The following is a 14,257-nucleotide window of genomic DNA, read 5'->3' as shown; positions in this document are numbered from 1 at the left end:
AATTCATGACAGAGGATGACAATTGACAACAATGTAAATTTCCGTTTATTCAATGGAAAGGACCTTTGGGAGCCGACAGTTATTCCCAGAGTATACACAAAGGACATAAATTAAAGAGGAAAATTAAAGAGATGTGGAGAAAAAAATGAATCTACGCTGCCCAGAGGCACACTGAGTAGGATGCAGAAGAATCAGTGAAGTCTAGATTTGTCATTTATTATGTGAGCAGTTTCTTTTATCCTGTACATGAAATTTTAAACGATAGTACAAAAAGGAATAGAAAATACAAAAACAGTACAACTGCCCTCAAATTATCCATAAATATTCATATTGATGCACATTGGTTTGACAAAGACTTATGTAAACATTTTCCACATAATGTGTGCATTACCATAAAAAATAAATAAAAAAACAGCAGTCTAAAACTAAGCCCGGGTTAAAAAGATGCCACTTTTTTTTGCCATCATTGTGGAGTTTCTTTGCAACACTGCTGCTGGGAGAGGTGGGAAGTGATGTCATCTTTTTCATACACACAAACCGCTGCAAAATGTGATGCTAGGTGATAAATGACAGCAACCTTGTCATGTCTCATAAGACAAAAGAGAGAGAAGGGGGGGGGGGGGGGCGTTATGGAAAAACACTGAAGCTAAAAAAAAATTCAAAACAAGGTCCATTTATGTCTCCGGTCACTGGTCCTGACTAAAGCCTTCCTTTAACTTTTTTTTGCTTCATAGAACCAGCAAAGTATTTTCAGCAGTTATATTTGAGTCGTTACTTAAGGCAACCGGAGCTCATATGAGCTACAGCGGCACTGTGGCGCTCACATCCTGTCACATGTCATGCACACAAGCTTTGTTCTTTTACAGTCACTTGTAAATCAACTGCTGACTTCGTAAATCTAATTCACAGTTTACTCCTTAGCCCGCCCACCCACAACAACCCACCAATTGCTTAATTAGAATTTGGCCCTCTTAGTTGCCATGGTGGATCGCCCTCTATTCACGTGCAGCAATCAAATAAAAAATATACAGTGTTTGAGAAGTCTGAGCTATTGAGACCAATGCAACTTGCTTGGCGGCATGCTTTGGGTCTGTTGGGGCTGATAATCCTGTACCCTGTTGTTATCACCAAGGTCCTTCAAAGTATATTAAAGGCATACACGTGTTTATTGAGCCACTGAGTGGAAGTTGGAGGAGCTTGTGCCACCTGAACTAAAAACGGCAACAAACAGTGTGTGCGCGCACGTGTGTACGCTTACTCCTCAGTCGTGCGTCCTGCACTGAGCTTGCGCACACAAGTTGAGAGACTGTTGGAAGGACTGAAAGATGTAGACATTCCACAAAGGTTAAGGGTCGGAGACTGGAGGAATTTTCGGTGGGAATATAGTTTAGCTAGCGCGCACACACACACACACACACACACACACACACACACACACACACACACACACACACACACACACACACACACACACACACACACACACACACACACACACACACCACTGGCTATTCATGACGACAGATGTGTAAAAAGAGAGCACGCATCTTCATCGTCACAGTAGTCATCTGTTGGTCGCCGCGTAGCTGTACTGGCATCTCCGCTACCAGCTCATGAGGGAAGTGCGTCCCAGGGTCATGAAGTACACCTGGCTGGCACCTCCAGCACGAACGGAGGCAAAGAAGACCTGCAAAGACAAAGGCCACAATATGGATTTTTCTGTTGAGTCATGCAGAGATCTCAGCCAACGCAGGACGAACCTTGTCATTCCTCTCACACAGGAACTTGAGTCTCTGGGCTCGCTTGTGCATAAAGACGCCATCCAGGTGGCCGGTCTCCACTGAGCGGATCTCGATGGCCTTTTCACCCCAGCCCATGATCTGGTTCGACCTAATGTAGGCTGCACACGGGAAGACACAGTCAAATCAGCAATGTGTCACTCACGTCTCTTGCACACTTGAGGCCAAGAGCCCTCTTTTATTTCAATTTCAAGTGGCACCTGCACAGAGGTACAAATTAAATAAATAATTCCACAAGTGTCAGCACTGGGCGGTGACAATCCGGAAGCCTAAATTAATGTATGAATATTACAAACAATGAACATTACATCTTGTTTAGTGGGTCTGGGTTGACTTTTCCACCCAATTTAAGTAAATGAGGGTAAAGAGGTAGATAGATCTTCAATCGGAATGAAAAAAAGTCGGCATGGAAACCCGAAAATGTCTGCCAATGATGCACGGGCATATATATGATGGAATCACAAAGCCGCCTACCAGTACTTACCGTAGCGAGAAGTGAAGCCACCCACCAGCGGCCATCTTACGTGGCCAATCGCTAAGCTTGCCTAACTTGGAAACATTGATTACTCTGCAGCCACATTATTTTCTGTCTCTGTTCTTTGAGTCCATCATATACAGTCCTATCACGTATATCTGAATTGTGCCAAACAATTGCAACTTACAAAGTAAATCCAGCCTCAGTCATTTGAACCCACTTACCCACTGAAGTGGGCATTTCCCCCCACTGCAGCACCACATCCTTGGTGATGCGCCCGTACGTGTTCACGTAGACACCCTCGTCCTCATAGCAGACAAGCAGCTCGATCCCATCGGTGTTGGGCAGGATGATAATAGCGTGGCACTGAATGCTGGTCTGGATCTGAAGGCAATTGAGGAAGCGTTTAGGGAGTGGAAGTCAAAACAGTGGAGCGGATGCTGAGCCGGGCATTTACGTGAGTGGGTAGGTAGATGTCATAGACTGCGCCTGAGTCCACATCCACAGCATGGAAGCCTGAGCAGGAGCCATAGATGACCTTTAACCTCTGACCTTCCTCTACGGTCAGGTCCACCAGCAGAGGCTTGTGCACCAAATCACCGAATGACTGAAAGCGAGTATGGGTTACTCAGGTATCCAATAGAGGAGGAAAGCAAACATCTGATTGGCTCAGCCTGCTCACCTTGAAGGCCATGAACTTGTGGTACGGTTTTGGCGCCCAAGCGTAAACCTCCACGGAGTTCTTTAAGGCCAGCACCAAGAATTTAATCCTCTCGTATTTAACTAGAACACATAGTCATAAGTCATTAGTCATGTGAATTGCCTAATACCTGCCGATTCGATTCGTATCACGATTCATAGGTCATTATTGCAATTTTTTAAATGTTGAAAATACTAATCCGTAAACTTGTACATGTACACTGTAAGATTTGTACGAAAATGTATTTATCTATCTGAAACTTTAGGCTTATAACTGTGAGCCACTTTATTTAACAAACTATCTGTTGCAATCTGTTTCATGTTTGAACAGCATTGAAATAAATTAAGGCTTAATGTTCCATTAATATAACATTCTTCCTTGCTTAACCCTAACCCTAAGTAAGACGTTTTGTTTAATATTCCCATAAAAAATTGATGTTTAAAAATCGATTCGGCCGCATATCGAATCGATTCGAGAATTGCGCACTGTAATATTGCGATATATTGCCAAATCGATTTTTTTAAACACCCCTAACAGTCATTGATTACAACCAGAAGATTTCTCTTAGCCGGTCTCACTAATCTTTGCTGACTCGGCCCACGTACCAACTTTGTAGTGAACGCAGCCTTCCAGGTCGCCCACGTTAACCCAACCTTGCTTCTTCTCCACCTCCGGGTCATTATGCAGAATCTTGTTCCTCAGCCACGACAGGTAATAAACTCGCAGTTTGTTCTTTTTTCCTGAGAGTAGAAGACACATTCCTCCAGTTAACCATTCGTCAATCCTTCATTAACAACATACAGTAGTTCACTCCAGGTACCTGAAATGGTAACCAGAACGTTGAGACCCTCAAGGACATCCATCTGCTGGATACGCCGCCGATTGATCAGCGGGTAAACCTTCCCCTGACCGCTGCGGTCCAGCAGCATCAGACCGCTCTCGGTTCCCACCAGCAAGTTGACCCCTGCAGTCACGAAGGTGGTTTAGCGGCTGTCGCCTGGAAGGGAGCGATGCCATCACAGTACAAACTCTTACCCCAAAGGGCCGCACACAGGATCTCAGAGTTGAACCTCTTTTTGTATTTGCGGATCTCTGGTGTGTCACTTGGCGGCCGTGTGTTGACAGGGTTGACATTGACCACCGAGCCTTTGCGGGACGGGTCAGACCTCAGCGGGTCTGCTAGACGTGCATCCTGCCCAAATCCAGCTGCAGGCAGATGGTGAAAGACATTCTGTTCAAGCTATTCAATTGCAAACAGAAGAGCGTACCCTGCACTTGATAGCTTCCTTGTATACTCGGCGGCAAGACCTTTGACCTACCCATGTTGTTGAGCGAACTACCACTTGATGGGGAAATCTGGAGCAGGCGAGGGTCAATAAAGGGAGTGAAGGAGGATGACGACTTGTGTTTGGACATGGAATTACTTTCCGATTGGCTCTGTCCGAGACAGCAAAAAAAAAAAAAAGGAGTTAACAGACAGAGCACATAGCATTTCTTAATCTGTTGTAGCAACAGTCGAACCTCAATTTGGTAGACTCATTGGAGGAAGGCGTCTTTCATTATAGCCAATTGTGCGTTAACATTGAAGTACTTTTGTCCGTGGCCTAAAGACACCCAATAGTCTACAGAATTACTGCTTGGTCTTTTTTTTGTGTGCTCAGTAGCGTATAAAATTGTTAATAAATATATATATATATATTCTTAAAAGCGTGAAAAGTTAAATTAATCCAAAACTACCTTTTTGGTGCTATGGCATGCAACTAGTCGCGTTCATGAGCCACAATGTTAGTGCTTCCTTTTTTCCCCATCTCTGTTATGATTTGATGCCATATAGGCCGGGAGCAAGGTCCACCCCTCAGGATGTTTTTTGTTACCTTTTATTGACTATGATTTTCTGTTATCTCATACCTTCGGCCATCACAAGTTGATAGGGACCACTGCTAACTCTGGGCTGTTTGGTCACAGGGGCCAAAAAAACACCCCATCTTCTGGCGAAATTGTAATTGCAAATGTCAATGTACAGCAACTGCATAAATGGTCAGAAAACTTGGAACTAGCAGGAACATAATCATGGGCTTCCTGTATTCCAATTTTTAGTCAGCATTATGAAGACTAAAAAAAAAATACACACCCGGCTGGTCCGGGTCAATGTTTTGGAGAGATTTAAAGCAAGAGAAGGATACAAAACAATTTCAAAAGCTTTGAACATCACAGAGTACTGTTCAATCAATCATCCATAAGTGGATAGAGTACCAAACAATCACAAATCTACCAAAACAAGGCCGTCCCTCCGAAGTTTCCGACCGAAGAAGGAGGGCACTCATCAGCGAAGATCCCAAGAGGCCTTTAGGATCACTCTAAATGAGGGGTGGGCAAACTCGGTTCTCGAGCAGGTTTTGGATGTTTTTCTTCAACACAGCTGATATATGATCACCTCATCAGCAAGCTCAGTAAGCCTGATAACTTTCCTGTTGATTGGAATCAGCTTGTGTTGGAAGTCACGTCTGCAATTTGCCAGTAGCCATGTAGGAGACAGCGCTGACAAGTGTAAGAAGTTGCTTTGGTCAAATGATACCAAAATTGAACTTTTTGGCCTACATTTCAAACGCTGTTTGGTGTAAGAACAACACTGCTCATCAGTCTCAACACACCATCCCCACTGTCAAACCTAGTGGTGGGAGGATCATGCTCTGGGGGGTGTTTCTCTTCTGCATGGACAGGGAAGATAGTGCAAGTAGAAGGGATGAAAAGAAGAGAAACTATTGGGGTCTGCAATAGTCCAGAGATTGGGACAAAGGCTCACCTTGCAGCAAGACAATGACCCAAAGCATATAGCTAAAGCAACAATGGAATGGTGATTAAAAAAAAAAAAAAAAGCATCCATGTGCTAGAGTGGCCGAGTCAAAGTCCTGATCTAAATCCAATAGAAAATCTGTGGAGAGATCTTAATATTGCGGCTCACACTCTACATCTAACCTATCTGAGGTGGAGATGTTTTGCAAGGAGGAATGGGCAAACATTTTAGCCTCCCAATATGTAAAACAGATCGAGGGTTTGAAAAATTATTAATTCAGGGGGGACGAATACTTTTGCACACCATACTTTTCAGTTTTTTTGTTGTAAAACAAGTTTGAAATAAGATATACACTTTGTTTCACTTCACATACATACAATTACCCGAAAAGAAAAAGGGCTGACTGGATTCACGATTGTGTGCTATTTTGTGTTTAACTTTCACATAAAATTCCAGTGAAATATATTTGTGGTTGTACCGTGCCAAAATGTTGAAAAACTCAAGGGAGGTGAATACTTTTGCAAGGCACTGTATGTGTCTGGAAGAGGGTTCATGAGCACTACCCAGAGATCCCATCCCCTCTCAACCATGGATTTCACATGAACACAGAGACTGGCAAGTTAGAACCACTATGGTTTGAGGGTGACATCATCCCCAAAGCCCTTGTCCAGGGGTGGCCAAATTCGGTCTTTGAGAGCCACTATCCAGCCTGTTTGCCATGTTTCTCTCCAGTAACACACCTGACTCATGATCAGGATCGTTATCAGGTTTCTGCAAATCTTGGTGATGAGCTGATCATTAGAGGGAGACATGGAAAACAGTTTGGATAGTGGCTCTCAAGGACCGAACTTGGCCACCCCTGCCCCTGTTGATGTCTTGGCAGAAGAGAAAACAGATGATTAAAATCCAGTTATATTTTATCATAGTTAAATTTTATGGTTAAGCTGTTAACTATTTCTCCATTTGGCTACACAGAATGTTAATCTATTGTTAAGAAATGTTCATAAATCTGTTAGATTAAGCCTCTTAATGGAGTAGATAGGCGACTTGAGCAAGGCCGTATCTGTGACCTGTCCTGGTTTGGCGCCTTTCTATCTATCTGCACTCTGGCGCACTTATCCAGTTGAAACCAGTTAAGATCATCAGGCCACACATTTTAACATGGGCTAGGCTGAGCTGTCCCCGGGTGGACTGTATAAGAGTAGAGACCATTTTGAATAGAGCAGACAACCTTCCGCATTCAACAGATAAGGCTCCACACCTGTACACTCCTTTCTTGCATCGAGTAAATAGTTTAACTGAGAATATGCAGTCTCCTTGTTGTTGTTATTAGCATAGCAAGCATTCAAGATAAAATAACCGGAACTTTACAAGTCATTTTATTCCTTGTCAGGATCTTGTTCTTTTTTTTTTTTTTATCTTGTATTTGGTTCCTGGATTTTGCATGATCATGTTTAATAGGGCTGAGTATGAGTTATGAATAGGCATGAGATGATATGAGTAAAAATATCAAATTATTAAAATTACAGCTTAGGGGGGAAAAGCATTTTTTCTATGTAACACATTTTTCTTTTCTTTTTTTAAACCAAATATAGAAAAATTGGTACATTTAGAAACATGTACCAAGTTAAATAAATAAATGTTTTAATTTTTCTTAGCAAGATACAGTATCCAATCATTGACGGGCTATTTTTAAAACAGACTTCACACGTACACTTTTATTTTCAATAAGTATACCACAATGCAAACTACAAGCACTCATGTATAATAAAATGTTTGATGGTAATTTGTCAGGCAGATACTTTTTTAAAATCTTTTAGGGTATGTTGAGGGTGATATTTGAGAATACAGGAAGCCCATGATTATTTTCCTGATGGTTCCCCCATGTGTCAGAATTCACCATGCAAAAGTTTTCTGACCATTTATGCAGTTGCTGTACATTGACATTTGCAATTACACAATTTTGCCAGAAGAAGGGGTGTTGGGGGTGGTCCCTATCAACTTGTGATGGCCCAAGGTATGAGATAACAGGAAATCATAGTCAAAAAAGAGGTAACAAAAAACATCCTGAGGAGTGGACCTTGCTCCCGCCCTAATAAGGGCTTTACAACAACAAAAACAAAACAACAACTGTATGCTAGGGATGTAACGATAACGGCAATTTTGTGATATCACGATATTAAAACTACCACAATATTGTCATCGTCATGTCATGATATTAAAGGCAGCACATCTGTTAAAAAAAGTCTGGTTGATTTCCATTTGTGCAGTTCTAGCATCCTCTGGTGGCTAGTTTTTTAGTGCAGTTTCATTTTCACATGGCATGTTTTGGCCCTTCTATGTTTAAAATCCACGCTAATGGTCAGATGAAGGGAAATATGATATGCTTGTGAACCAAGTCAACATTTGGATGAACTCAATGTGTATGTGCATTAGCAAGTAAGTGCCTCAATATTAACTCTTTTACTGCCAAAGACGTTAAATGACGTTCTGCAAAAACCTACGGAGGAGCGCCAAAGACGTTAAAAGACGTCCACCCATTTTTTTTTTTTTGAAACGGGTGCAGGGAAGGCTTGCGGAGCTGTCCTGAAAGTTTCAAGCAGGTCTAGTGAGCTTAATGACTATTTTTGAGGGCAGCGATGACTCTCTTTTGACAAGATCGGGTGGGCGTCAGCAGAAGACGTGAAGCGGGGCTAGAGTGTTGTGGGGACAATGGCTGAAGAAGCCATAATGGCGCTTGCAAGCAGTTCACGCTGGAGCCGTTTTTTTCAAAGGCGAAAAGCATCGACCAACGATAAAGAGCACATTGATGACGACGATGATCATCATCGATGATGATGATGATGATGATGACTCCGTGGTTGGAAGCATTGACGCGGCAGTAGAATACGTTAGGCGGAGCTAGATGGAGGAGGAAGCGGACAATGTTGCAAGCAGCTCACAGTTGTGAATTTTCAACGCTAAAGAGCGCATTGATGACGACGATGATCATCATTGATGATGATGATGGTGACTCCGAGGTTGACGGCGAAGTTGGAAGCGTTGACGCGGCGGCTATGACGACGTCATAAAGGTTCACGGGCTAGCGATGCTGACACCGGAAAACGCGGAGCACAAGCGAGCACGCTCGGGCGGACGTTCAATCGGACGACGAAGAGTGCCCCGAGTCCAATGCATATTCATCGGAGGAGTGGGTACAGTCTGCTACTTGCTATTTATTCCCCGGAAAAAAAGGCCGTCAAGAAAGTGTAACGTCTGCACGCGAAACGGACAATGAAAGTGAAAGTAATCTGTTGTGCGAATCCTGCTCCCTCTCCTTGCATGCAGGAGAGCGTTACAAAAAGAAAAACTGTATTTGAAACATCCACATAATTGTAAGTAGTACCACAGTTGCATACATTTGTAAATAGTTTGCGAAATTGTTTTGTCAAATTGTTACACTGTTGAATGGAAATAAACGTATTTTGCAAACTAAAAACACTTTTTCATTGTTGGTGAAAGCGTTTTACAGAAGTAAAGCACTATTTAGGTGTTTGTGGCATCATTCATGGACAAAAAGAAGTGTACAATTCACTAGAGTGCATGAAGTAAGATCGTTTCACAAAAAGCTCTTTTTCTCCGCTTTTTGTTTCAAAACAGTGAATTTCGGTGAAAGTAACCATTTTCTATTGTTGATTACTGAAGAACGGAATAAGGTAGAAACAAACTTTTTTTTCTGATGAAAGTTGAGAGTCCAATCTTTCATTTGGTAGTATGTGTTTCCATAGTCCAAACACAACATTTTCTGTGGACCTTGAAAGATCAGTCAAAATGCTTAAACCGGCTGGCACTGGCGACATCCTGTTTCTGAAAACGTCTGGCAGTCAAAGAGTTAAGTGGTATTAGAGATTGTAGGTTATTTATATGCATTGCTGTTATGTACAAAAGCACAATATTGTTTTTTTAGTAGTAGTATTTTAGTATCTTTTTTTTTACAATATTGTGACCGTTTTTATATCGTCAACCTCTCCACACTATTGTGCCAATTATGGTATCGTGACATTCATATCGTAATAGTACCGTATAGTGATGTTTGGTTCCACTGTGTGTGTGTGTGTGTGTGTGTGTGTGTGTGTGTGTGTGTGTGTGTGTGTGCATATGCACAAACATAAGCAGGAGGGTCCGTGTGTGTGTGTGTGTGTGTGTGTGTGTGTGTGTGTGTGTGTGTGTATATACTGCAGGGTTTCCCCCAGTGTTTTATAAGCCTGGCGGTCCACTAGTGTTTTCTTTTCAAGGCACCATTGGAAATGCCCCCCCCACACACACACACAAAAAAAAAAACGGATGGCGTTCAGCAACCGCAACACCACCACCCCTTTCCACAAATATGATTCAGCACATGTCGTTCTTAGTCCATCCCTGACCACCAGGCTTAGCAAGTTTTCTGGAGCAAACCCTGTACTGTTAAATACACATCAAAAGCATTTTTGTTAAGACACACAAGCTTTCCAAAACATGTAGATGGAGTGAATATGCAGTCTTGAAGTTAGTTTTAACAGAAAAAGTGGAGAGGAAGAAATGGTAGAAATGTATTTTAATGCTGCAGTATAACACAGGCAGAAGAGGATCCTAAATCCACCACCAATATGCATCTGGTTTGACGCAGTACTAAGTAGCAGTGAAAAAACACCAAGCACCCACAAGCACAACGCAAAGTCGAGACACTCGCTTGTTAGTTCACCCCAAGAAGCTCCAGTGGGGTTGCCTCCATGCTATGACCGTGTTATACCACCAGCAGCCATGTTAGCAGGAGGTGTCAGCTAGGCCACAAGGAGGAAGAGAGCCAGAGTAAAAGTTAGGATGGAGCCAGATAATGCGGATCTGCCAGACCTAACAACCAGAATGATACTATAGGTTTTGTACAGGCTCAGATATATATATATATTTGTTTTGGGTGGGGAAGGGGGCACCATTAAATAAGCATTTGCAAATACAGTGGAACCCCTAAAGTCAAATGCAATTGACGTTGAAAGTGGGAATAAAGAAACACAAACGTTAATATATTGTTTGATCCTTTTGTTTTTTTCCAGTGCATTGACCTTGCATGACTCTGGCTTTATTGCAACACTAATCCCTAAGGAGGAGACACCTCAAAGAATATGAGAATTAAAAGAAAATACACTGGAATGGGCATTATTTTGTCACATTTGACATTTTGTGGTCGACAGCCAACTATTTGTTTTCTTTATATGCATACCATATGCTACACGAATCACGGAGTGCGCATCTCAGCCATGCGGTGCATTATGGGTAGGCAAAAATGTTTGTGCTACCAAATTGTATTGAAAAATAGTAGGAAGCAATGGAAGAAGCTTTGATTTGGACCATTTCAACCATTGGAAAAATTGCAACTTTTTATTTCATCTAAGAGTATTTTCAACATGCATAGCCTGCTGTTTGATACTCAATACACTGGGACACTATAGTTAAGATCAGTTAAGTGTTTATTTGGCTGGATATGTGCACTGTGAGTCGGGACCGAGGAGCGACACTGCGATGCGAGGAAGAGACAGGTAACCGAGGCGTCAAGAAGTTGGAAGCAGGTTCAAAATTACTGTACTTCGGTTATCGGAATTTTATTCTGCCAAATATCAGAACCAGAATCAGGCTAAAAAAATCCATATTGTTGAGACTGTAGTTATTATATGTTAGAATTAGCAATTGATGATATTCGTTTCTACAAAGACACCGTTCATGTTAATGACTTCTCATAATAACGAAGAAACAGGTAAATATCTATATGCAACCTTTTTTCTATAAATATCTGCCAGTGGTCACATTTCCAAATGATCACTACTTCAACATTCTTTGTAAATCACTTGTTCATTAGTGGTGAACTATTTTTAGAACAGGCCCCAGGGCACCATGATGGCGACACCTGCAATATACAGTATGCCTTTTTCTTTCATCATTAAAGCGATAAGGTTTTGTTGCTTACATTTCGTGCTTAGTGAACTGATTTTTTCACTTGTATGACAAGAAAAGGCTGCCGACCGTACTGTTAATAAAAGTTTGTCAAAGGACTATTTCTCATTTTATTACTTCCTGTGGCAAAAATGGTGTGGCGGCTGACATATTGTGTGCAACTATAAAAGCTGCACTGTATAGGATCTCACCTCAGTTTGTAGTCAAAAAGGAAGTTAAAGGTTCCACTGTAGTTCAGTATAACTGGCAGCAAAAACTATTATGGCGCTATTCTGAATCCTATGTCCATGTTGGACGTCAAAACTAAATGAAAATATATAGATTCAAATGGTAGTTGACGCAGACTGGCTGCCTTTGTGTTAGAGCCTGAACTCCCTGGAGTCCATTCCTGCATTTGCTGGCCTCAACCGAGTGAGGGCAACGTACCTCTATGGCAATAAGCTTGTCCAAGGGATTCAGTGGGGACATGGTCAGAATGGCATGGCTAAGTGGTGATGAGGATGAGGAGGAAAGCATGGATGTGGAAGAGTAAGGGGAGTGATGGCTTTGCTGGATAAGGTCTGGTAGGTGGTGAATGCAGCCAGGGAAGCCATTTTTCTCTTGTAGGCTGTGGCTGGGGGTTTGGGCCTGGCCGTGAGAGGCACCGGCCGGGGAAGTGGAGGAGAGACTGACCAACCGCTTAATGTCAGCGGTGCTCTGCAAGCAAGAACAGGTACACTTTTGGCTCTCGTGAACAAGAGGAAAGATGATGCATTCTGCAGTCTTGTGTTTTTAAGATCCTCTTCTTCCAACAAACAATATATTTGGAGTGGGTCTATGATGATAAACTAAGGTTTACTTCATACGAAAATGGGAGGATTGAGGTGAGTGTTTGGATGAAAATCACTGACAAAGACTGCCCATGTGTTCTTTGGGTTGACAATGTTACCTGTCTGATGACCAGTGTGCCATCCTTTGATGGTGTGGTGGCCTGGCTGCTCTCAGAATCTTCAACCAGCATGGTTTTGGCAGACCCAGAATCCCCATTGCTCAGCCTCCTGTGGAAGCCGTGAGAAGATCTGATGTGCACAATCAGAACATCTTAGAACAAAACGCAACTTTCCACAAAAAACGAGCGCAGAATGATCAGTCGGTGCCTTCCGCTAACCCAGATCGAGAGTCCTCTGCTCCCGAGGTAGACTCTTCTCCGGCCTCCTGATCCACTTCCTCGTCGTCCTCTTCATCAGTGGTGCCGGACTCTTCACTTGAGGAAGAGTAGTCGGTCACCTTGTGGGGAGGACGCACATCGTCCACTGCACGAAGCTCCTTGGCGAGGGCTGTCAAGTCCTAAGGAGTAGTGAAAACCAAAAACCAAGTAAGATGGCTGACAAGGTGACAGAAGAGCGAATCACATTTTAATGAAAAAATATCTGCTTTGAATAAAAAACAAATTTAAAAATTTATACAAACATGATCTACATATATAGAATCTTTTAATCTAAATCTGGTCACTTAATTATGCCTGTTAGCGAGAGCCAACACATCGCAATAACTTATATTGCTGTTTCTGTATTTGGCAATTTGTAACTAATGGTTGTGTTTTATAGTCAGGAACCCAGTTGCTGCCAGCAGGATCGAGTAGACCACATCAAACGACACTTTACAGTCACCAACTCCTCAAGATTTACTTCCAATGGACACTGAGGGTTAATATTCGGAATCATTGCATGCTAGTAGGTTAACTTTCTAGGTGCTGTTCCCCCTGGCTGGGCTGCTGCCCCTCTTGGCTGCTGGGTGGCGGCTGCATCTCGGCCGTTCCCTGGGTCTCTTGGGGTGTGTTGCGTTGTGGTGCCCCGGCGCGGTCCGTCGCTCCGTGCCCGGTGACGCGGTTCAGGGCGGGTGGGCCTCCGGGGTGCTCCGTGGTTCCCTCTCCCCTCCCCCTTGCCGCCTCTCCCCGCCCGTCCTCCTCTGCCTCTCGGTCCCTTCTTCCTCGTCACCCTTCCTCATCCTCCCCCCTATCCCTGCTGCTCTGCCGCCACCCCTTGCCCTTCTTGTCGTCTCCTCCCCCAGTCCCGCCCCCCTCCCCTGTCCGCCTTCCTCCCCCTCCCCTGGGCCGGGGGCTCCATCCCTGGCCCGGGTCTTGGGGCTCCGGGGGCCGGGCAGGCGGGTTGTGGTGTTGTGCCTGCCCCGCTCCAGTGAGCCTCCTGGCACCTCGGGCTGGCCCCAGTATCTGGCTGGGGGGGCAAGTCTGGGGTTTGGGGGCCTGAGGGCAGCGGGGGCTGGGTTGTGGTGGGTGTGGGTAGTGGGCGGGGGCGAGCTGGGGCTGTGGGCCCCTGGGGTGCCTGGTGGGCCTGCCGTGGCCCGTTCTGCTGCGTTGGGCTTCAGGCGCGGGCCGTGTTGGGGTGGGGGGGCGCTCCGGGCTCCTGGGTTTGCTCTATGGCTGGTGGCCCCATGCATACCATATCCACCACACCAGCAGCTACAGAAATTCAAAAACAATCTTCTTTTTCCTCTGGTCGTTCAATCGGTGGAGACTGATGTCTGTG

At 43.9% G+C, this 14,257-nt stretch overlaps 1 protein-coding gene across 7 annotated transcripts in view; it reads right to left on the bottom strand.

Moving 5' to 3' along the window:
- Positions 1-27: 27 nt before the first annotated feature.
- Positions 28-14,257, bottom strand: part of LOC144039022 (mitogen-activated protein kinase kinase kinase kinase 4-like) — a 55,551-nt gene continuing 41,321 nt past the window's right edge. For 2 of the 7 annotated variants that reach the window (XM_077551955.1, XM_077551905.1), the window contains 12 exons: positions 12,880-13,058; positions 12,661-12,769; positions 12,159-12,428; positions 4,294-4,411; positions 4,010-4,180; positions 3,795-3,938; positions 3,580-3,714; positions 2,957-3,057; positions 2,732-2,881; positions 2,499-2,658; positions 1,761-1,900; positions 28-1,687 (listed from right to left, as the gene is read on the bottom strand). In XM_077551955.1, coding sequence (XP_077408081.1) covers positions 1,604-1,687; positions 1,761-1,900; positions 2,499-2,658; positions 2,732-2,881; positions 2,957-3,057; positions 3,580-3,714; positions 3,795-3,938; positions 4,010-4,180; positions 4,294-4,411; positions 12,159-12,428; positions 12,661-12,769; positions 12,880-13,058 — 1,761 coding nt within the window. In that variant the 3' untranslated portion in view covers positions 28-1,603. Of the gene's footprint in view, positions 1,688-1,760; positions 1,901-2,498; positions 2,659-2,731; positions 2,882-2,956; positions 3,058-3,579; positions 3,715-3,794; positions 3,939-4,009; positions 4,181-4,293; positions 4,412-12,158; positions 12,429-12,660; positions 12,791-12,879; positions 13,059-14,257 lie in introns of all 7 variants that reach the window. The other 5 variants (XM_077551896.1, XM_077551913.1, XM_077551922.1 and 2 more) reach the window with 3 other exon arrangements.

This window comes from Vanacampus margaritifer, chromosome 1, assembly GCF_051991255.1.
Source record: "Vanacampus margaritifer isolate UIUO_Vmar chromosome 1, RoL_Vmar_1.0, whole genome shotgun sequence".
NCBI lineage: Eukaryota > Metazoa > Chordata > Actinopteri > Syngnathiformes > Syngnathidae > Vanacampus > Vanacampus margaritifer.
The sequence above is the reverse complement of the archived record's forward strand: the minus strand, read 5'-3'. Positions and strand labels throughout refer to the sequence as shown.